The sequence below is a fragment of the Bombus terrestris genome, chromosome 9, assembly GCF_910591885.1.
Source record: "Bombus terrestris chromosome 9, iyBomTerr1.2, whole genome shotgun sequence".
NCBI classification, from domain to species: domain Eukaryota; kingdom Metazoa; phylum Arthropoda; class Insecta; order Hymenoptera; family Apidae; genus Bombus; species Bombus terrestris.
In genome coordinates this window covers 12,311,183-12,336,418 of record NC_063277.1, presented here as the reverse complement: position 1 = coordinate 12,336,418, position 25,236 = coordinate 12,311,183, and the positions used below count along the sequence as shown (strand labels likewise).

At 36.1% G+C, this 25,236-nt stretch overlaps 1 protein-coding gene across 2 annotated transcripts in view; it reads right to left on the bottom strand.

Moving 5' to 3' along the window:
- Positions 1-6,236: 6,236 nt before the first annotated feature.
- Positions 6,237-25,236, bottom strand: part of LOC100647267 — a 166,460-nt gene continuing 147,460 nt past the window's right edge. For both annotated transcript variants that reach the window (XM_012311732.3, XM_048408870.1), the window contains exons 23-38: positions 20,116-20,253; positions 16,852-16,949; positions 15,589-15,790; positions 15,417-15,507; positions 15,015-15,211; positions 14,055-14,149; positions 13,619-13,685; positions 13,100-13,150; positions 12,916-13,017; positions 12,669-12,740; positions 12,113-12,233; positions 11,888-12,042; positions 11,467-11,622; positions 11,194-11,328; positions 10,559-10,732; positions 6,237-10,181 (exon numbers count right to left, since the gene is read on the bottom strand). In XM_012311732.3, the coding sequence (XP_012167122.2) occupies positions 10,562-10,732; positions 11,194-11,328; positions 11,467-11,622; positions 11,888-12,042; positions 12,113-12,233; positions 12,669-12,740; positions 12,916-13,017; positions 13,100-13,150; positions 13,619-13,685; positions 14,055-14,149; positions 15,015-15,211; positions 15,417-15,507; positions 15,589-15,790; positions 16,852-16,949; positions 20,116-20,253 (1,851 nt within the window). In that variant the 3' untranslated portion in view covers positions 6,237-10,181; positions 10,559-10,561. The remainder of the gene's footprint in view (positions 10,182-10,558; positions 10,733-11,193; positions 11,329-11,466; positions 11,623-11,887; positions 12,043-12,112; positions 12,234-12,668; positions 12,741-12,915; positions 13,018-13,099; positions 13,151-13,618; positions 13,686-14,054; positions 14,150-15,014; positions 15,212-15,416; positions 15,508-15,588; positions 15,791-16,851; positions 16,950-20,115; positions 20,254-25,236) is intronic.

Genomic DNA, 25,236 nt, shown 5'->3' with positions numbered 1-25,236 from the left:
TATATAAGTATATTGGTAAAATTTTTGCGAAAATTAATTAGCGTATAATTTAAATTAAACTGGAATTTCAACTGTGGCCGGAAGCTTTCGCTGGCAATTGCAAACGACTGACTATCAGATGTTTTATAATTTTAATGGTTTTCTGATGCAAGAATATTATACAGGAGGAAACGCATTATCTATATTGTACAATATATTCTGTTTAGTTTCAGAGTATCACTGTTAGTTTCAGGTTAGAGACAAGAACAAGCCTTTGAGTTGAACTTTACATCGTGTTTCACTTCCTCGAGTGCAAAACGTTTCTCTTTATTTACAACAAACACATTCTACTACCATTATTACTATCGTCGAGTATTTGACGAAATACCATTGTCGATAAACTATAGATGTAAAATAGGATAATTTCTTCAACGAGGTAATTTTCGTAAAATTTCTCAAGTTTGAAGTTCGAGTAATAAATTACATACAACGTGTTTTTACACTCAACTTGGCAAAAATATTTGATAAAATCGTGATACTATCTTGAACAAGCTATCTTAAAGAAAATAAGCTATAGAGAAAAGTAGACTAACTTATTAGTCACATAATTTATCGTTATCATACGCTCGACTGAAATTTCCGTAAGGAATGCAACGTTTATTAAATGCAAAACTCAGCTGGTCTAACCTGCGTATTGCAATACAAATATTTGACTGGACCCTGAAGTTTCGCCTGAAGAGTCCTTCAACCCTTAATTAGAATTCAGACTTTCTGCAGCCTGAAAGCAACCGGGTTGAAAAATATTCTACTAACGAAACAAAAAATATTTGCTCGGGGAATATGACAAAGACACGAAGAATTTTTGGAATCTCCGAAACTTAGCTACGAACAACAAATCCTTTCCAGTTTAAAAGTTTTCGCATGGAAGCTTAATCAACTTGTAGGTGCAACGGATGAATTTCAAAATTTGTATCGTCGAGAACTAAGTTCGTTGCAAGAACCTTTCTACCTAATTCATCTTTGCATACGAAATTAGTTTCTTGATCATGTACGTCACACGGGGCAATTTATATGTGCATGTAAAGTATTCTTTAAGTTTGTCATTCTTTGAAAAATCTTGTACAAACTGTATATCGTTTATCATGATCGTTTATAGTACCCTGTTTGCTCTGGATCTTTGAGATCGTCCGCAAAACACCTCAAAGATTGTCCGTCGATCGATAATTGACTTCGTTGAATTGGGTTGGCAATTAAGTGATTGCGGATTTTGTCAATATCCCCTAATGACAAAATCATGGACACAATAATATGGACACCTCTTTATTTCGAATTTTGTTCTCTAAATTCTATTCTTTTCGCAACAGCGGTCTCCAGGTCACAGATATACAAAAGAAAAAAGGTGTACAGTTTTTCTTGAAGTATTATCAAGAAGTAAGTCAATACCGCTTAATGACAAAATCTGCAATCACTTAGTTGCCAACCCAATAATTACTTCAACAAGGTCAATTCAATAAAAGAAAAAGGTGTGGAGTTTTTCTTGAAGTATTGGGTTGGCAACTAAGTGTCAACTATTTTGTCATTAGGCGGTATTAACAAAATCCGCAATCACTTGGTTGCCAATCCAATACTTCAAGAAAAACTGTATACCTTTTTCTTTTGTATATCTGTGACCTGGAGACCACTGTTACGAATATAAATTTTGTTTTGGATTACAAGGTCTAGAAACAAAAGAGCTATAAGTAGATTTTTATTGCTGTTTCTTGTAGTCTTCAGCTAGAGCTACCCACCAAGATTAACTTTTTGGTAATGTTCTTTGCCATAAATATATGAACTGATATAAATATATGATTCCTATTGTATTGTAACACTGTAAAAATGAGGATCTGGATCAGCATACACTATACCTGTACTTATATTTATACTTATTTCAATATATTTTTCTATTACAAATTCATTCACTCGTTCCTCTATCAGTCAACCTCAACAGACCTCGTTGCCATAATTATCGGGTTCGTGATTGATTTACTGCGAGAAAAAACTATATTAATAAATATTATTCGTCAGAGAAATCATGGAGACACTGCTTGTGAAGGATGAAGGATGGCTTCAAGATTCTTTTTGTTCATATAATTTTTGACAAAGTTTCAGTGACTCTCTGAAAAGCTGTGTTTACACCCAAGGAACATGTAAATTTTATTAATAGATGGCGAATGTTTATTACGCAGGTTCATATTTTTATATAAACAAATAAAGGAGTAGAACCAAAGCAGAAATTTCTCTTAACCTACTAAATATTATAATAACTAAGCTTCTCATATTTTATATACTTTTGCGTATTACGTGCCATTATACGTTTTTAAAATACTCATTAATGGTTAAAAAACCGCAGTATATTTATTAAAAAATGTTGGGTAGTAATATCCGGACGGTCATTTTCGCGTAATAAATTATACTGTCAGAGATATAGCTCCGTAATATTGGGTATGAAGAGGTATTGTTTGCATCCACGTAGCATCTCATTTTTTAAATTATGATTAACACGTCTGACTGGTTAATTGCTACGCAGGCCATCGGTGACCGAATTTTACTAAAAAAGAATCTTGAACAAAATGCTTCATAAATGAAATAAAATCTAAAACACAGTTGTTTTAAGGAGAGGTTCTCGTGTAACAATAACTATAAAAACAAGTGATTTTTATGAATTTTTTTTAAGCTATCTGCTAATTATACAAGACTGGACCCTTTTAGGATGTAAATATAATCTTGAAGTACAAATGCAATTTTTTAATCTTCTCCTTCTTGCTGTTTATTAAATTTTTAAACTGTCACGTTTAACAACGTTTCAAACTGGCATGCACGATACTGAAAAACTTAATTTTCGATAAGGCTCATTTACTTTGTTACAAATTTCTGCAGGGATTGAACCTCAAGTTCTCATTTAATCATGTATTTATAACATTTTTCTAAAACAACGTACATTCAACTTATCTGTCGAAAGAAGTAAATTTCTAAACTATGCAATTTTGAGAAAATTTCTTTACTTTTGCATACTGATGACTGATGACAGATGCTGCGCGCCAACGATGGTTGCATTGTCAAAGATGATCAGAAAGTTCGCATAATATACAATAGACGACAGGATGAACCGAAATAAAATAATTTGTACTTCAAGACTAATTTATCCAAATTCCAAAAAGCTCTTAGTCTCGTATAACCAATGATTAGGCTAAAAAGAATTCACGAAAATTACTTGCTCTTATCGTTGATACACGAGACTTCCCTCCTCAAGTATAAAATACAATGCATTTAAAGAAAACATTAAAACTTCTCAAGCCTATAGACCGATCTTTGAATCAATCTGTACACTTGTCGATCGTAACATCCAACAAGAAGTTTGCAACTCATAAGAAAGCAACTCATTCAAAGAATTATAATGCAACACACTTTAAAGCCAGTTAATTGAGGTCGAAGTCCAAAGGATTCGCTGCTCGTTTCTCCTGCGGATAATCGGTTTATCTAGTCGCACTTAATCTTTCCGCTCTTCAAGAGAATAATCCGAAAGAAACGTAGCTTTCACGTCGATCTCGCGTCGAACATCGCCGAATTTACGCGCCTATCGCACGAACATGTTTCTTCAACGATCGAGTGGTCGATTATTCCCTGCCATAATCACCTGGCGAGCCAGTGCAAAACGTCGGTTGCGTGATTCTGATCGATTGTCCCAATTTTCGCAACAAATCCCCTTTCTTCCGCGTGAGAAGTCGAAGGAAGAGGGAAACCGTTCGATCGATCATTTCTAAGGAAACACGAGATGATGATTTTGCAAAAACCGAAACTACGATCCATCAGATTTCGTTCTTTGCAACGTTCGGTGATTTCCAGGCTCAATAAGAATTTTGAACCGACCCTTTGGTTACTTTGTCCTCGAAGCTTCTTCTTCCGTTTCAGGAATAGAGACGATAATAGAATAATACTAATTATATTACGTCACATACATCAATACTTACGTTTAATAAAATAAAGTTTGAGGAAATATAGTTTAACCCGTTGGCTTTGGAAATTTTATACGTCTTTCCTTGGGTGCAACAATACATGGAAATATGTTACTATAACATTTAACTTTTACAAAATACTACGCTACATCCACGCACTTTATTTAACAACGTTATCCAAGCCGTTCACGCTGCTGGGAATCTTTTGGTCCAGGAAATTTTTATCTCGTTTTAATCAATTAAGAACATGCGATAAAAATGGTTAAGGCGACTAACGACCAACGTGCCATTCAACGCGTTAATAGGTTGAATTTCCTACGTAAATGGAACATATGTAAAACACGCGAATAATGTAAATACGTGAACATCCGCAGCCAGTTCGCAACACTTTCGAATCTCGACCGTCAATCGTGAATCAGCCTGTCATCGATCTTTCCAAACGAAACCTCTCGCCAGTGATACGTGCCACTGAGACTGAAAAAATGTCTTGATTTAGTGAAATCGACGTTCGTACACGCACGTAGACGGATCTGACATTTTTTACGGCGCGATAATCGTCGATCACCGGCCACGAATTAGCTCCTCGGCTTTCCTCCTTTCCCTGTTCCCAGTTGCCAATCGCTTCGAGTCAAGTTCAACCTCGCGAGGATTCGACGTCGCGAAAAATGCCGCGTGAAACGGCCAACCGATCCGTGTCGTACCGTTTCGACACGGAAACGCGCACTTTCGACATCTCGAACCGATGTCTCGTTGGAATCGCGATCGCGTTGCCTGCGCACGGAAACGAAACGGCAGAGATGAAGAGGAGCGATCGCGGATTGGCGGAAGGGGAAATGGAGTTTCGTAAAGGTGGCTCAGTTTTAAAATAGAGGAAACGCGTGTTGCGATAGATGTTATCGTGTAGTTGAGATTATGCCAAGGGGAAGTGCGTATTTTCGTGATTATGCGAGTTTTTATTCTGAGATTCCGTGGACGTTGTGTAATGTTCGTCGATGAATATTCCTTTTTCTTTCCACGCAGGACATTGCGTTGGAGCGATGCAAAGATATTGGCAACTTTTAAATCGTTTGTTCGATCGATGGCTTTGCAATCATCTTATGGATTAGTTAAGAATTATCTCTGCCATGTTCGTCGCGCACAAACTTGGAAATCGAAAAAAGCATCGAGATTGTGTAGACGTCTGTATAATGAGATCGAAAGTAAAATTATTTTATAATCGAAACAGTACGAATTGTATAAAATACAAAAAAGCATTATAAATTTTCTATTCCATGGTCGGGAGATAAGAAAATATATCGTTTCATTGTCGCAAAGGGAAAATAGAACATTTTACAGTTACAGGATAAAAATGCAATTATGTAACGTCGTAATAAACGAAATATTTTGTTTTATTTATTTATTTATTTTTTTTTTAGATAAGATATCTTCAAAATTAAAAGGACGTAATGGAAAGTATATAAAAGAAAGTGCTCGTTATACTTCGTACTGAAACTTCTAGATACCTGTAGTATACATCTCGATAATTCGATGTTTAATCAACGAATAGCTTGATATTTGTGAAGCTTGTCAGTGAGTACAAGATGCTTAGTAAGCATGGAAATCGTAATGCGTTTGTTTTTTTATGGTTAATTAATCGTGCACTTTGCGAAGCCCCGTGCCGGTAACCCACTTTTGAGGCCAATAAACGATTTCTTTGGTCCACTTAGAAAGCAAGCGCGCGCACTTGTGAAAGAAGAGCACCGATGAAATGGGCCTCCGATAGTAAAACGGACAGTGACGTTCGTACGAGTCCGGATTTAGTTTGACGCGATTTAATTAGGTTAAGTATAGCTACAGCTACTACAGTTACTAATTCATAATTTTTCATAGAAATTTTGTAGATTTACAACGATGCATTTAATTTTGTTAAATATGTAAATAAATGCTCGTCCATTTTTTACATTTTATTCTTCTTCCTTTTTTTATTCTGGTTTCTTCGATTTTGCTACAACTTTTATCCATTTTATATCTACTTTAGTCATCGCTAGATTTAGTGTTAAAACGGTGTGATTTTACATGCAATCGGATTAAAATTTTAATTATTGCAATTCCGATGAATTACAAAAATAAAGATTGGGATATTTAGTTGAAAATAAGAAATTTAAACGATTTCTTTGGTAAATCTTTTTACACAGTATGTCGTATCATTACTTACCTTGTTCCGGTGGATCTGCGGAGATTAAGGAGATTTGAACGCGCGCACAAGCGCGACATCAACGAACAACGTTTATACTGCAACTTTTGCAATCAATGCATTTTAATAGATCTCGATCTGTTTGTTCGCGTTCTATAATAATCGGATTTCTTACGTCCTTTCTTTTTTTTTCTGTTTTATTTTTCTTTGTTTTGTTATGTTTCCTCCTCGTGACCATCGATAAGAGTGCCGCGCTACAATGATCGGTGTATGCGATAACAGGAATTAGAATAATCTCGTCGTAATAATATTAGTAATCATAATAACCGTGACAATAATTCATAATGACGGTAATAATGGCGAGAATAATCATAATAATTAATAATTCGAGTCGTTGACTGTAAAAGTGGCTCGATTGTATTGCTCCCCGAATTTCGAAGGCGTTTCGGGATACTAATTGGTATCCCGAATCTATTTAATCTGCAAATATATTATAATTAGCATTAAGCTTCTCTAATCTCTCTCATTCTCGTGCTCTTTTACTTTCTTCCTTTCTTTCTCTCACACACACTCTCTTTTTCTCTTTCGTTCGACAACAGATACGTTCACGCTTTTTTCATAACGGTTACGCCATCTCTTTTTGTTCTTGTCTTCTGTTATTCTTCTTTTCTTTTTTCTTCTTTTTTTTTACAATCGATGCCTCGCCATCGTGGCATGACGTCGTTTTGCAACGTGCAAACAGAACGAACGATCACGAATGCTTGGTGCAACGGTTATCCTTGCGAATTACCTTTGATTTCGATCCGTGTCGATAAGAAAAGCGATTGCGATTATGAGCCTAGGCGCGTATACCGACACTGGTTGGTCAGAAGTTTAGAATCGTCGATTGTTACACGAAATTCGAGAGTCTTCGATTAAATCGCGAACTACGAATTGACAGAAACTCGATAGAAATGTAGAGTAACTGATATCTTCTATCTCGTCAATTAAAAAATGTCCAACTTGAAATTCCCAGAATGTCAGACTTTAGAATCTTAGAACGTTGGGACCTTGTTATTTTTCAAATCTCTCAAATTTTGTAATCTTCGCTCCTCTTTTAAACTTTCGAGTCGTGGAATTCTGAAACGAAATTTTCAATCTTCTCGACTTGTAGATTCGGAAGTTCTCAAATTTCAATATCTTCAAGCTTCGAGGATCTCGATTTTAGCGCATATAATATCGCTTTTGGTAACTCTACAATATGCAGATTATTATGAGAATGTATCAGTCACGAAGAACTATTACCATAACACCGCCAAACAAAGCGAAGAAAATAATCTTGGGAAACCGGATGCGATGTTCAATAAATTACAATCCATTTACGTGAAACTTCTTAACCGACAGTGTCGGAATATACGCATTCACGTACATATGTATGCATATATAAATAGGTATTCGTCATTTACGAGCAACAATTCGCGCAGCGTACGATCCAACGTTCCCACGAGTTTTTACTATTTCATTGACTACCTTACTAGAACGTGGCCTCGATATCTCAATTCGATGTAGTGTATCGAAATCAAAAGCAACGAACGCAGCTAGCTTTTACAGTGCATACGCTGACAGTTATATATCTACAGGGTGGTCCGTTTCAAATGGATTCCGCGCACCTCACAAGATAAAGTACAGTGCAATTGAACATCGAGATAATTTATTAAACTATTGGAAGAAAATTTGGACGAGTATTTAATTGCGCTTTTATTAGAAATCATAGCGAAGTTTTTAAAAGTTTCAGAATCTTAGAATAGTAAGAAAAACGTAGTATGTAAAAGATCTGAAATTTAAATAGGAGAACTGGACTGAATATTTACTTTCTTAGGTATTTTCGTACTTCGTTAAATTAAATCTCGTCGAATTTATCTTCATTATCGATCGAACTTATTAAAAATCTATTAAATTAAAGATCTAGTTTCTCTATTTTGCTGAATATTCCATCACTTGGACCCTCTTGCGCAACAATTTAACGATAGATCGCTTGCTATAGATCATACTCTACCCCTCTACAGTTTCATAATTTGACGTCATTTAGGATAATCAAATAATTTGTAATTTACAAAATTTCGCTAACAATGCTAATCCAATTGCCTAAGAGCATGTCCAATTATGTTCAATTACTCTTCTCGTTCGTTCATCGTTCAAAAACGAATCACCCTATCTATACATACACTTTGGCGCAACTAACACTAAAAGTTCGCGTGCTGTACGAGGCAAGTAAAATTCTACGCCACCCGAATCAAACCAGAAGCTGAAATATCGAATTCGATACGAAATCGAATCGTGTCAAGTTCGATATTCGAGGCCTGAAATGAAATTCGAGCGAAACCAGCAATCGCGAGCAAATGTCTCGTCATACTTCTTCCTGAACCATCTTTCTCCGTACTCCGACGCAATACTTCGCTGAAATTTTCCAGCTTTCCTTTGCTTGCGCCTTCGAAGATCTACGCTAACGACTAGGATAATAGGATAAATTGAACTATACGCGATCAACAAGCCAGTTTAGCTTCTCAACAAGTCCATCGTCGTCTCTTTTAAATTCCTTCGCCTTTTTCTTGGAAAAAATTGCCACATCGTAAAAATGCAACGAAGCTCGATCGCGTTCGTTTCATCGAACCTATCAATTTCTCTTTCTCTTTATCGAGAGTTAAATTAAGGTTCTTTGTTATACCGAACGGCGATCACTCGATGGGAGTTGGAACTTGTTTTTCTCTTTTATTCTGTATTTTTTGATGAATTTTTAGATGTTAGTTTTTCGCGTTTTTCTTTTCTTTTACGAGCCCCGAAGGTGTTCGAAACTCGCGTGGTTTTCAGACAGTCTGTGGTGCGCGATCGTGCGCTACCCTAAGTCTCTAAGTCGTCTAACTTAAACGTAAGTGATACGAAACGTACAAGCGAGATATCTCTGTTCGTATGAAGACACGGTTGAAATTGCTTGGGAAGAGGGAGAAACTTCCTGAAAACAAATCGATCGATTTTTCTCTGTTTTCGCTTTCTCTAATATAATATTCCTCCGTTTCTCTCCGGACCTTCTATCTGTTTCCAAAAGACAAATTCTTGCAGTATTGCTATAAATTCGAATAATATTGATAAAGGACCTTGAAGAAGAATATTCCCTCCATCTACAAAACTTTCGTTCAGTTCTATCAACTTACTTCATACAGCTTCGTTTACATTCGTCTTAATTTATATATTATATATTATTCTATTCTCTTCTTCTCGAATTTTCATCTCCATCGAGAATACGATCTTCCTCCTGGAACCCTCGTCTACGAGGCTGTACGATTATGTCGATTATATCGATCGAAATGAATTCTCCATAAATTATCTCCGTATTCTACTTCACCGGTAATAAAATCGATAAAAAGTAGAGCGTCCAGAGAAAGGAATCTTATGGAATTATCGTACCTTATTTTGGAAAATCGATCAAATTATTTCGAATATTATATATTTCTCGCGAGTTTCCACCCCTCTTGCCAAACGTTTCACCGTGATATACGTCCACGTGGCTATTACAATATATAGTATCGCTCTAACTGCATAAATACTCTTCTGTGTCGTTAATTCTAATAAGTGTATATAACGGGTGTCGCGAGATATTCGTGTTAACTACTCGCCGGATGTTCAGCCGTGGCAGACGGAATTCTTTTTCGAATCGTCGATAATAATCGCGCAAACGCATCGATATTTGGTAATCGAGACAGAGCGTGTTCTATAAAATCGCGTGTGAGACGCTCGAAGCGTCCGGGCCTGGATTATCATTTAACTAGACAAGATCCGAAATATTCGAATCGTGTACACAGTTACAACGTACATACGTAACTGCATTTATAGATCGCGTTTCCTTTGGTTTCACTTGTTCTTCTAGAATTAGCGTTACTTATACGGTAAACGGTATTTATAGTTACTTTGGTATAGTCAGTTATATCACACTAGAATCCATGGTGTCTGGTGGGGGGGATTGCCGCCCGAATTCTTGCTTTCTGAGTTCCGCCTGCAGAACCCTGGACACATTGTTAAATCATTTTTTTGGTTAACATTTTAAGGGTAGTTTTGTTACGTGATACGAATTTTTGTTTGTAAAATAGATGAAATTGGTAATACTGAGTGACCGATTTTAACGTATAAATGTGAATTACTGGTAAACTATTTGCTGTACAAAAAAAAAAAAAAAATGTTCAGATGTAATGTTCGTGTAATTTGATGTAAATTATTTACTTTTCCTGTAAATAGACGCATAGAGATGATACGAAAGTGGCATGTGGTTTTCTTAAATGGAATTTAATATAATTTTAATGTACTAATTTTGACATTCTGTATAAACAGTTATTAATTTGTTCATATCGAAAAATCGTTAATTAGCAATTTATGAAAAATTTACCTGTCATTGCTTAGCGGACTTGAACCTAGCCAGTTTCAATTGCACCGGGTTGGAAACTTTCACGTGAACCGCGATGTCCTCTACTGGAGCTTCGCGGACGTCTTGGCCACCGACTGCCACCACTCGATCGCCTTTGCAAATCTTCCCGCTTTCCAAAGCGCTACCACCGGGTAACTAAGCGAACAATACAATCACTTGAATTATAATTTTCAACTATAATTTTCCAAAAATAACTGTAGTAATTAAAAAGCAAAATGGGACATGTAATATTATATATATATTTCTTTTCACCGACTATAAATAGATAGTACAGCTTCATCAAGGAAAAATAAAGCTTCCATCGAACATGTTTAAATAAATAACAAGAGAAAAAGGTGGATGATCCACAGCATTCTATGATAAATTGGATTAGGATAATCGCGTTATTTTTATTTCTCACGTTGAATTAATTGTGTACTATCGTGAAAGTAAAATTACAGCTGACCGACAAATTGTTAATTCCGAAGACGCATAAATGTAGCTTATAAGTTGCTCTATTTTTAATTTCGCTTTGTTAACTTCTCTCAGAAACTTCACTTTCAAACAGTGGATCTATAGTTCGCGATTGTGTAATGATTTCGTATAAGGAAGCATACCAAGTCTGATACATATGCTCCTTTTCCACTCTTGTATCCTGTCAAACAGAGACCAGCTCCTTTGCCCGACTTCTTCTGCAATTCAACGTCGATTTCCTCTTCACCTTTCTCGTGTCGATGCACCACCATTATGATCTACGTTCAAAAACGTATAAATATTTTATATTATTAGACACTTTAAAAATTAAACAAGATTAAGGTGAGAAGAAGTCAATGGAAATTCTCAAGTTTATAAGGACGTGTTCTGTACAATGGAAAAAGAAGAAGACGTACAGTTCCCGAAGCTTTTAATACGGCAGCATGAGCGTTATCATGTTCCATCTCCTTGAAACTTTGACTACACATTTCGAGTATCTGGTCTCCAGCCTGCAGCCGTCCATCCTTGTGGGCTGCTCCGTCTGGAAATACTTCGACGATGAACACTCCTTTCTGAAATAAAATCGAAGAAATAATATTCCGCACTAAACTCTGAACCTCTTTTCGTTCGTAAGTTCAAATAAATTATTTGAGAATTAAATGCTTCCAAATGATTAAAAGATTAAAATTAGAATAAAGTAGGTTAATGCAAGTCTAATTTAAACTATAGCGGTTGGTAGTGGCTATGTATGATTCAATGGTACCAATTGAGAATCAAGATATTTGTTGAAATGTTAGAATTTTTATTTGAAAAAAGAAGAAAGAAAATGAAGTTTACCAATGGCGTGTCGGAACCACCAGCTATAATGAAGCCAATGCCTTTGTCCTTGTCTTTCTGGAATTCTATCGTCGTATCTCTGCCAGCCACAATCTTGCAATCTTTTGGATCTTGCGGTGCTTCTGGTTCTGGTGGTTTCTCCGGCTCCTTTGGCGCTATAAACATGATCTTCAATTAGCCTTGTATTAAATTTATATTAAACTGGTATTTCACACAAATAGTTACGTTCAGGTTCAGGAATAATGCCCTTCGCCTTATCTTCTTCTTCTTTCGCGACTTTGCTTTGATTAGGATTGCATACTGTAAGCGTTACAACGCCCTCTGCTTTCTTTAAGAGACTCGTGGCCTGTGAAAAGTGCAAGAAGTGTAATTTGAATGTGAATTGCATTTTTATTCGGCGATTTCAATCCAAGATTGTTTAATTAACATTCGTTCTTAAATTATCGAAGTATATCACAGAGTTCCTTCAAATTTTTGAATTTACCATTAACAAACTCGCGTTTATTATTTGCTATAGAATTCTTGAAAATTTAACAGTGACGAAATCGTAATTATTCGATTGAACGCGATCAACAACCGCGAGATAAACAAAATGATAAACTCTATGACAAACACTTAAGCGGTTTTAAGCTCTAGCAAACATTGTACGATACTTTTAACTGCATCTTTCTCTAAACACGTCTGTATATATGTCGCAAGTGAAGAACACTCGTAATACAAAACGAATAATACAAAACGTGTTAATACATCTCCATTCGACGATGCATTAAATAATAATTACCTCGTCGTAAGTAGAGCCCAGCAAACAGTCCATGTTGACAGCGAGGATCATGTCACCCACTTGCAAACCAGCCTGCAACACGCGAAATGTATCACATGAGAATGACACGTGCGAACTCGACAAGTTGTATTCGCATACTAATATTTTCAATTGTAATTACAATAGCGAATATACAATTATTATTCATTCAGTATATGATACAATGCATGAAACGATCGTTTGAAAATTAACAAAGCAATGCAATTACCTGCTCTGCTGCACTGCCTTCTTGAATGTCTGAGATGAATATACCTTGTCCAACTTCCGCGTGTTTTCCCTCGATGATCATTATACCTAGACCATACTGGCCCTAGATATGAGAAAATTTCAATGTATTGGTGAAAATGTTATCTTTGGTGCGGTGGTAATTTTTGGAATTTGATTGAACTTGCCTTCTTCACTGGTATGTTACGAACTCCTTTGTATTGGCTGAACATGTCGGACTGCAAGAGGAAAATAATACATCTATCGTTTGGATGGAACAATTTTTGTTAAATAAAACTGTGATTAACAAATTTTAACGGACCACACATATTTTTTTAGCTTCTTAACGTAAATTTTCTGAGCTTGACTAAATAGATTCGAAACGTTTGTTACGTAGATAATAATCGAGTGAATTTCTTGAAAAATGTTGGAATCTAACATTTCTATAAGTTTGAGGAAAAGTTTTGTAATTTGATGTTCCTTAAATTTCCCGAGAAATTTTGTAATTTAATATTTCTACAATAATGTTTCTTCTTAAGGAAATTCCTGTAGTCTATATCTAATTCTGCAATATTTAAATAAATTCATGCGTAAATTTAAAATGAAATTTAAATTAGAAACACAAGACAACGAGGAAAATATTGTAAAAATACAAATTAAAATTTTCGTGAACGCGTTTAAAGCTAAATTTTTCAAATCGAACTTACATCTTCCAATGTTGGAGGGAATTGAACAATCGGTTTAACGGCGAGATCATCAAGCGAGTTGCTCCTCCTATGCATCAAATTACTCGGTTAATTTTGTTATAACCGAATCATACTCCGAAAATAATAAATTCATTGACTCATGTATCGATTTATAAATTTATAATTTTTGGCTCACATCGTCTTTGCTATAGACAAACCTGTTTTTGCTTGAAAAAAAAAGAGAAGAACATATATCGTTGCAAAGAATTAATATTGCAATTTCAATGACAATCTACATTCTTCTTTCACACTACGAATTTTTCTGAATAATTTTCCTGATTAATCTCAACGGAAAATTTTCTAGTTTTTCCTTATACATAGAGGCAACGAAATGTTTTATTTACGAAATGACTGAAATCACACGTATGACAAAAATACGAAGAAAATCTGTATGTACCTGAAAATGACGATTTTGAAATACGTGCCAGCCATTCCTTTAATCATGGCAGACGCATTCAAGTGACATCGTCCTTGCAGAACTCGGCCATTTACCTACGTAGAAACATGATTTAAGAGTAACAAAATGGAAAATATTATTAAAAATGTTTATTCCATCAAATAAGAATAACCAGGTGGCATGAATCATAATGGAATTCGCGATATGATCCCGAGTAAGGTGATTCACCCGGAAAATGTAGGTTTGGAGGCTTCGTCTCTGAGATAATCGACTTTGAACGTTTGCCAAGTACACATACGTTCGACTAAAAATTCATCAACTTGTCTTGCTGCGATTTATCACTGCCCAGCGCGATTCCGTTTGTATACGTTGACGATGACGGCCGAAAATTTCTCAAAGCAACACTTGTTGAATCATTAACAGCTGATGCCAGCTGATCTCGACCCAATTGCCAAATTTCATTCATAGCTTACTGGTGATGTATTTTTTCTTTCGGAAAATTTGCAAAATGTTTTTTTTCGTATGATCGATATTTAGCTGTTGAAAAATTGCAAACGGTATCATACGATAAAATTGATAGTATTTTCGTTCATGAATTAAACCACTTGTTAAGCTTCTAGAAGATTAGAAATGTATTACAAACGTTGACTATAATTGTATTGTTTTAATTTTGTTAGAATATTCTTTTGTACAATTATGAGCATATTTTATAATTAAGCTTCAACTTTTAAAAAATTTTACTTTATAAACTGAACTAGTTCTTAAATTTTTTAAAAATTTGAAAAAATATTCGACAGATTAGAATTTTATTATTCTAATTTTACTAGAATATCTTCTATATAATCATGGAAATATTTTATTAATTTATTAATAAATCCTTCATGAATCTTAGTATTAAATATGTACTGGTAAGAATTTTATGACAGAGGATACGATGAAGAAAGAAGCAAAGCAACGTACCTCGAGTATTTCGTCGCCAACCAAAATCTCTCCAGTCTTGTGAGCTGCTCCCTTTGGATTAAGGCCACAAACGAACACTGCCATCCGATTTCGATCTCTGTGTCCCGCCAAGGAGATACCCAAGCCACGTCTGTCTTTCTCTATCTTTACTAGCATCACCTTGTGCCCCAGTGAATGATATTTTTTCTGAACTTTCACTGTAACGCAAAGAATGATATTGCTGATTCCTGTGATACTGGCAAAGGGAAATGGAACGAAAAATAGAGAAAACGATAAAGAAGATAAGGGAGACGAAAGCGGAGAAGAAAGAAAAGTTTAAGAAGAGGCAGATAGAAAATAAAGAAGAAAGAAACATCTGATGCATAAATTAAAAAAAAAAGTTAATTTACATAAATTACGCACTATTCGTGTAACCGAACTCATCTTCAGTCTCTGGATCCGCTTCGATTTCTGCTTTGGTACGTTTTACGTTTCCGGCACTTTTTCTCGAAATCTACGGCAATTATTTAAATATTTGAATCTCCGAAGCTTCTTAAATATCTGGAAATTCGCGAGATACTTGAAGTTCACCGACCTCCATGCCACCTTTCGTGTAAACGTTACCCTCCAACTCACGTATGTCCTCTTCAGAGCTCTCGTCGGACGAATACTTCCGTTTCGGAGGCTCTTCCGGTTTCGATGCATTATCCTCTTTCTCTTCGCTCACTTCTCGCAATATTCCTGGATTGGAAGGCGGTGATGGCGCCTTCTTGCGAATGGATTTTTTCATGGAGGATCTGAAAGTTTAATTAAACAACTGTTTTGTTTAGTTTTTAATTGTTCCTGGCATTTTCGCAGGAAGAAGAACATTTTTAATCAGCACAAGTCTTACTATAGTTCTTTATACACATTTTACGTTAAAATGAGATCCTTAAACAATTTATTGGGAATTTTAGTTCAAAAGAATTACTTGCAAAATTGGACGAGAGTATTGTCACGCCCCGCGAAAGTAAAATTGATAATTTCTTTGAAATCAAGGTAATTTAAAACGTTTATTTGAAACCGTGTTTATAGTATTTGATGTGAAAGCCAGTTGAAGCCGCTAAAGGCTATATCTTGCGAAAATTTATCTGACTATATCTTTATATCTACCTAATTATGTTTTTATAACGATATTAAGACAATTTAAATTATAAACAAAGTCGCCAGTTGAACAAACGTTGGGGATCTTTCCAAACATTTTTAAAAGAAAGATCCCGACGTTTTTTCATCTTCGACAGATACAAATAAGTGTAGCGACTCAGAGAAGTAAGTAAGAATAATAATTACCGTTCGTCTATCGAGTAATAATAATTATTATCGTTCGTCTATCGAATAATATTAATTAATTACCATTCGCCAACTGAATAATTACTATTCGAAGAGTTAGTTATCATCTTGTCTATCGAAGAGTTAGTTATCATTTTGTCTATCGAAGAATCATCATTTTGTCAACCGAAAAATTTTATATCCGTCAATCTGTCAAGCTAATTGTCAATATCGAAATCGGGTACATTACATATTGTTCATTTACTTTCGAACGACTTTAATCCTTTCCCGGGTCAGTATTCCCGCACGTAGCAGGTTGGCCGAAAGTGAAGCTTATTGTCAGTTGCATTAAACGTCAGTTAACGCTACCTTCTCATCGGCAACTAAATAGAACGTAACAGTATTTTACTGAAATAATACGTATGTGGTATATCGAATAAATGATTGAAATTTGCAAAGAATTTATCAGAAATTTTTAGTGGAATCTCCAGCTTCAAATTGTAAGAAATGGCTACGTTAGAAAGAAGTTTGTAAAAGACTCTTAAATTACCTTCGCGAGCTGGATCCCGCGCCATCTGAAACTCTTGTACTTTGTCGCCTAAAATCTGATCTTGAGCTACTTTGCTTCTCTCCGTCTTCGAATCCTGCCTGTAAAACGAAGAAGAAAGAAAGATGCAAAGAGACGCACAAAAATATTCCTTCTTCTCGCATCTCCTTCCACTATCATCAGAAATAGAACGAAAATGAAATTACAATTTTAAACAGCGTGTACAATGTCTTCATCTACGAAACGGAAGAGTAGACGATATTTCCTTCCATAGATCCAACGAAACTGAAATCGTGAAATTTTAGAAAAATGACAAAGCGTTAGAGGAAATGGCGAAACGGTAATTCATTTCAGACAACAGAGCAACTCTGCGAAATAAAGAGCAATTTGCACCAAAATAACTTCCGATCGCGCGTGCCTAAAACCGCGGAAAAACTTCGAAAACTATAATCGCCGGCAGGGCGGAGCTTTCGAATATTCACGAACAATTTTCAGGGTCTCGATCAACGTTCTTCAAACAAACCACAATGCACGCTTAATAAACCTCGGAGAAAACGCGTCTGCCGATCGTTTGGAACTCACCACGCTGCAAACAACCCGTGTACCAGGAACTATTATAGAACAAGCTTTGAATTCACTATCAATTACAGTTCGGTCAATTACAAACACCGATCAATCGAATCACGAACGAGAATACGTAACGGGCGGTTATATTAATTCCAAGAAACGATCAAACAACGTGCGAGAACGATGGAGAGAGAGAGATTGTCTAAAATTGGTAGCTCGGGTAGGCGCGCGCGCGCGCGCTCTCTATCGTAACATTTCGAACGGGACGCATCGCGAAATAGACTGACGACGGGATCCTCCCGTTTTCACGCGCTCCCTCGTCGCCCCAAGTTATAACACAATCGATTCCGTTGACCGAATTAATTTACATCGGACAGGATCGAACGTGGCCCCTTGTACCCGCGCTTTTTTATTCCCTGTGTCTTGATCACAATCAACCAGACTTTTTCTCCGTGTTTTCATTAACCATTTCGCTTTTGATGGAAACTGCAATCTATAGTCGCAAACATGTTTCCATGTAAAATGGCACTACGATGTATGTTTTTTTTTTTTTTTTTTTTTTTTAGAAATTTGTTTCTATTTAGGTACGGCGAGTCGGAGATGTATTCGAGTAGTTTTCATAATAAACTTTTTGACGAACTTCATTTGGTAGCTACAAGCAGCTCACAATCGCAAACATTGTATAGCTAAAAGTGTTTCGCATATGCGAAAGGTTACTATAGCGTTTTCTTGGTGAATTTGCTTCTACGCAGTGAGAGAAGTATTCGAATAGTTATTACAGTAAACCACAGTCTGTGGTATACTTAATTTGCAGTTACGTTATTTGCAATTTGGCGTTACAAAAGATTGATAAGATGAAAGGTACTTTTGGTTTTATTGGAATGCTTTTTATGCGATTGAAAATAATTAATTCTGAGTTGAAATACAACTTTGAATTACTGTAAGTCTCAATTTAAGATTTATAATCTTAGAATTATCGATTTTCATCAATCGACCACCTAACCGCTGTGGTGGCGTTCTGTTTACGAACGACTGCTACGCTGATGTTGTGCAGATTTACTTCTGCGTTGAAAGAACCATTGTAGTGATATTGTACAGACTCGTTTCTGTGTATAAATAGTCGGCTTCCAATAAACTATTTACAATAAATTTGTTCATACAAATAGCCATTATGCTAACTTTCTGTATGTGATCTTCAGTAGAGATACTGAAACTTGGCTTCCTCTACAAACCTCATTTACATCTAGAAACAAGCTTTCACAAGTTTAGGATACCTCGCTGTGTACAACTTTCCTCACCGTGCTATCATATACAAACTATTTTTATATTTGAAAATTTATGTAAATTTCTTCTAATTGTATAATTTCACAGTCGATATATGAGATTCTTGGAGAACAAACTGAACAACGTCGCTGTTCATAGATTTCTCAATTTCTTTGCCTCGCTACTTAATTATCCAATATTAAAAAAAAAAATCGATTTATTTCCACAAAATTTATTCGCCGCAAGAAAATAGCATAAACGATCGCAAACTGCGAGATAAATTTTGAAAAATGATATTTCTAGTCGTCATTTCTCTTTGCATTTTAATTTACAAGGCAGTAGGTTCATTTAAAAATCATTTGCTACAGATGTGTAACAACGATGTTCCCTTGTCTGTCAAACTTTGGTTAAACTCAATGGTTTAAAGTAATTCGAATAAGAAACGAATAAGTTGCACAATACTATAAGGTAAATATCTTATGCAAGTAGGAATTTAAATTCTAAGCAGACACAATTGTACACTTGCAACGTGCTTTCCACTGAAATGGCAATATAGCGGTGGTTAGCTATGCGGTCGTGGAAGGGTTAATACGTGACGATTGTCACGATCGGAAGATCCATTAGCTAATTATTAGGGTCGATCTAATTAGATCGAATTGGTTTGAGAATGGGTCTCTTTGGTTGAATATCCTCTCGAATAGATTAATTGCCTACCCAACAACAAAGGACACTTGAAAATTCCAAACAGTTTCAGATATTGGATTCAACTGAATGAGCGGAATTACTACAAATCTCTTTCATTGCCTCGCTGATATTCTAAGGGGATCAATTTTCCTTCGAAAGCTAAATAATATCGGAGAATGCTAAATCATCTCAGCTACTAGAAATAAAAAAATTAAAACGATGTACGAGGACGAAATATATTAAACGTAAGGAAATATTTTTCAGTATAAAATTCCTACTGACTTGAAACGAACTCTTGAAACATTCTCTTCAACATACACTGACGTTGCTATATAAACAGCAACTGAGTGCACTGCTGCAAATTTTCGTATAATTTATTTTTTTTAATTTTCTAGAAGACAAGCAATTTAAATTTATTTGCTTTTCAACAATAAACCTATGAAATATTACTTCTTTGTTTATAATTTCATTCAAGGCCAAAAAATACTAATCTTTCGATTGTTCGATGCTGGAAACATGGTCGCTTCGTATTTTCCTCTCGCTTCTTTCCGTTACTGTATATTCTATCTTGTTGCGTGACTGATTCCATTTGACGACAGAGAAAGCCGAATTTCTCGATCGAACAAACAACTTGAAACAAGCACAGTGAAACATCGAATCTAGTTCAGGTTGCGAGACGTCAGAAATAGTAAAGCGTGTGACCGTGTCAATTGGCGCGCGTGCACAAAACGAGACTGAATGAAAACGACCCACCTGTGTCACTTCCGGCGTGCTGGACCTGACTGGCGAGACTGGCGAAGCCTTTTGACGAAAGGATGCCGTGGGTGTTCCGGGCAATCGACTCCTCGTGTTCTGCTTCCTTTCCTCCGCTTCCTCGTCGTGCTCGTTGTTCTACAAATTTCACAGAAGAGAAAAACCAAAGCATGAAATATCAGGAAGAAGTAGCTAAAGAAACGTTATTTGTAACAGTGCAACGACGTGGTTCAGACGTGGCAGGACTCGCTGATACGCGATGGCACGGATTGATAGTACAAATTGAAGAGGAAGGGAAAAAAGAGGCGGAGTTGCGAGAAAAGGAAGAGAAAGAAGAAAATCGAGGCTTTTGATTCATGGTTCTGTTAATTCGCCATTATTCATACACATTGTCTCATTGTGTCTCGATAAGACCGATTCTTCCAAAGAAACCGCGATGGAACTCCATTTATCGAAAAGAATTCCTCTTCTTCTGAAGAAATAAAGAAGAAATAGATTCGATTGGTATCTGATTGAATGAGATTCTGCTGGTTATTATAATGCTGTGCGAGGCAAATGTGTTCGAACACTTGGCAAATTTTTATCGGCTCGTTACACGCGTTGTTGAAACTTTTGAAAATTTTGTTAACGTCAGGGAACACGATTACGTCGGTTATGCTAGTGGCGGGAATTAACAGAGTTCTATCGCATGTATCGTTTGTTCCCAGTGGAGTTGAATACATAGGATTCCACTGTAGTCGCAAGGCTAAAGGCGGAAAGGAATGCATACCAAAAGGATGCGGTTTACGTCTGAAAGCCTCGATTTGAATAATCCTGTGACACCAAGCCGTATAAAAGCCTGAGATCTTTGAAGAGAAAGGACAACAATAGGAGAAGGAAGAAAGGGACGAGTAGAGACAGAAGAAAAGGGGGCGGAATAAACGGAAGAAGAGAAATAAAGGGAAGGGAAGCGGAGCAATTGAAACAGAAAAGGGGGAGAGAAAAGAATAGCAGCGACAGCAGCGGAAAAAGAAGGGAAGAAAGATAAAACAATATAAAGAACAAAAAGAAATAGGAATAGAGAAAGAATAATTGATGTAAGAAGAAGAAACAAGGAAAGAAGGATAAGAAATGGAATGAAATGAAATGGAAGAGGAAAATAAAGAGATGAAAGAAAACAGAGCGGTGGAAACAGAAGATAAACGAGTGAAGGGGGAACAGAAATGATGAAAGAAGAGAAATAAACAGAAGAATAATAAAATAGTAAAAGATACAAGGAAATAAGGAATGAGAAAATGTGAAAGAATAAATAACGTAAGAAATAAAAATGGAGGAAGAAAAAGAGGAACAGGAAGTGTAGAAGAAGAAAAAGAAGAAGAAGAAGAAGCAGTAAAAGAGAGGAAGGATGGAAGTTGCCAGGTGCTATTTCGGTTGGCGCAGTACGATGCTTCCGGACTGAATTACTCGTGGCAACCGGTGAAATATTCGGCGTGACGGTTTCTTGAATTGTTGCCAGAGGAGAAACGCAGTGATTTAAAGATGTACAAGCGTGTTCAATCGCGATCATCGATAACAGCGAGCCCCATACGTTACACCGCTACCTCGGAATGTGATTAATGCGTGTTATTAGATTTTGGCCTCGCACGAGACTTGCAGCACATTCCACTGACTGGGCTCAAGGATCCGCGAAATAACAATTAACCGACTGATCTACATATGGGTTTGTGAGTTCGTTTGTTTCGTTGTAAATCAATACGGATATCACACTGTCGCTACGTTAACAATTCAATGGAAACATCGAGTAAGTGTCCGCAGCACATTTTCGTCGAAGTTGATTTAACAATGTGTAAGATCAATGCTTCTACAGTCGATAGTTGACGCGCAGGTTGCAGGTAGTTCGTTAGAAGGCGACGTAATGTCGCCTAATAAGTGTTCTACATTTATGGAACAGTGAAATTTCAAAATCGATTGTTTCCAAAATGTGCCAAATGTATTATAAATGTTCGAGGTTTCCATTCGCTTGTGGATTTTAGTGTGTGTTACGTTCTTTGTTACGTTGAGTGGATTCAACCGTTTATACAATATGCAATACGCCTTGGATGATCTACTTATGTGAATAGAGACGTAAGTAATAGACTTTAATGCTTAATTGATATCATCGAACCGTAGATGATCACAGTAGTTTCAATTAGAGTTGCAGTCAAGTATTATTCAATTTTTATTGTAACAAAAATACTGTTATAATGATATTTGTTATGTAAAAACCAGGGATAGAAATTAAGATAAAAATTGTTGTAACATTATATGTAAAATTTAATTCAAAGTCTTGTGTACCACCCTATAATTCAATGATACCAATGGAGGTTTCATCTACGGTTAATCGTGGATTTTAGTGTGTTACGTTTAGTGTTGCATTGAAAGAGGTTCGATGATTTACAAAGCAATATTTTGTGGATAGTTCACCTATGGGTTTGTGGGAATTATTTAAAATTGTTTACCCCAAGTTAATTATTTTCAACAATTTTTTAATCTTTTCGTCTTCCTGTCTGAAACCGGAGAAATAATTGCATGCAAAAAAAAAAGTATATATTTTTTTCACTTCAGAGAAATATTATAATTGAATCGATTACGTTGCATTATTATCATGATAATATTATATAAAATTAATAATGTATTCTTTCGTTCGTTATTGACGGTAATATGGGTGGTTTGACGAATTAAGATCGTTATTGGACGCACTTTTACCGTGATTGGGAAATATGTTTGGTGATCATGTTCTATTTTTAAAGGAACTGATCGATAGCATTTACATTTCGAAGCTCTTGTTTGATGGGACAACCTGAGTTTACGAACGATCAGGTAGATAAAACAATCGACTTTCACCTACGCTAGATTTAAAGCAAATGTATCCTGAAAAAAATATCAGAATTAAATTTGTCATTGTTGAATAAAAAAAAAAAAATAAATGTAACAAGTAAAAAAGAAACATAAAATCTATGGAAGAAAATAATTTTTCCATATGTGTCTTGACTTTGAAGTCTCAAATGATTTTTGAGAAAATACTGCATTTTTAAAGAACAATAATTATCCAAAATTTAAATTAATCATCAAAAACAAACAATGAAACTGGTATTTAATTTTTATCAGAAATAACAAGTACTGTTAAACCGACTTAAAATACACCGAATGAAGCCAACACATTTGTATTTATTGCAACGACTGCATCAATATTTCTAATAATTACAGTGCATGTTCTTCTAAACTGTTCTCACTCGAAATTACAAGTTTAAGTAACTTTAGCAACTCCACACTTTTACCAAATGAAATAATAATAATTTTTAAAGATTCTTATAATTCCCCCAAAATATCCAAATACTCGTAAACACACCATATGTATTTATATACAACTATGCAATAGGAAATGAATACTCACACAGACGCAGAAATTCCCAAAGGAAGAGAAAAAGAGAAAAGAAACGAAAGGAAGAAGCATATTATCAATCTTAAAAATCACGAATATAAAATGCCCCGAACGAAGAAGGAATCAAAATATCAAAATATCAAAACTCACAGATTACAAATTGGTAAAACATACAAAAGCTGGTAAAACATACAAAAAAAAAAGAAAAAGAATCAAAACCAGGAAACGTGTCACCGATACCAAAAGTCACAAAAATATAAAGCAATCTCAAACGAGAAAAGGAGAAGTAGAAAAGCAGCAAAATCCGCGGATTACACCATCGAACCAAAAAATCACAAACATAGAAAAATCTCGAACGAAGAAAGAAAAGGATGAAAGAACAAGATCCAAGGATTATGTCACCGACCTCAAGCGTCGTAAATATAAAAATATTCAAAGGAAAGTGAACAAAAAAGAAGCCAAGACCGAAGACCGTATCACCAACCGTATCCCAACAGTCACAAATACAAGAAATCCCAAACGAAACAGGTACGACGGGCAAAAAGAAGGAAAACCAGGAACCATATCACCGTTGCCAAATTACGTTCGACGCGGTCCAACTCTGATCCGTGAAATCTATCCTCAAAGGGACTACTATTCCTCAACAACGAATAGCAGGCGTCACATGTGCGTGTATTCGTTGGAACGTACACCGAACGAGACGCGTTTGCGTCCGAAGAGGCGGTGCATCGCGACGCTGTTCCGTCGGAGGCAACGTCTACCAGCCGGTTTCGTGCATGAAACTGCCGGGTCGTCGATATATCGCTACCGAGAGAGAGATGGTTCGACGTGATCAGAGGGGGGTTACTGCCGCAGCTGGAAGGGGTGCCAATGGTCCATGGTGTGCCGATGATGGACGGTTCGTTGCAACCACGTAATCCACACTTTCTCACACGGATCGTCCCTGACTCATTGCCAATCACCCCTCCCACCGTGTACACATCTGCCTTCTCTTTCTAACCTTTGTTTCGCGTGTTCCCCCTCTTTATTAGTCCCTGGGGTTGTTTCGCGTTAGTTTTGCCCTTCCTGAATTGTTTTATGCCGTGTCAGAATTCATGTTTTTTAAAGGATCCGCTTGGAATGCGAAATGCTCCGACGGGATCCACGCTTTCTGCCATTCGTTCTGTTTTTCTTTCCTTTTATTTTGTTGTTTCTGTTGTTTGTAGAGCTTCGGCGAACTTTTTCAAGTTGAACGTTGGAATTACAGAAACGTCGGCTGAGTTTCTCGAGAGAGGGCTTCCGGATTTTTTTCTTTTCGAGGTGGAAACTTTGTTTCCTTTGGAGTTTTCGTGGCCCGGAAATGCATGTGGCAAGGTGTTTCGAATTTCCAAGAGAAGTGTTAAGTACCGTTGCTGACGTTGTTAACAATATTCGATAATAAAATCGTAGATTTTGAAAGGAGAGAAATTCTCGTTATAAAGATGCTAAAGTAAAAAAAATCTTCGAATGTTCGATTCTCATTTTGAACCAGATTTTCCGCTGGTTTCCTCACAAAGGAAGATAAAACAACAGAGCTGCATGCACGAGTTCCCCGCATCTCTGTCAATTCGCACAAACAAAATTTCGAATAGAATTAATCAAAAGCAAATCTTTCAAACTTCAAATGCCCTAATCAAAGAAATGTAAACCAAAAATTGCTCGAACGTTCGATCGTTATCTCTAACCAGATTTTCTGCTCATTA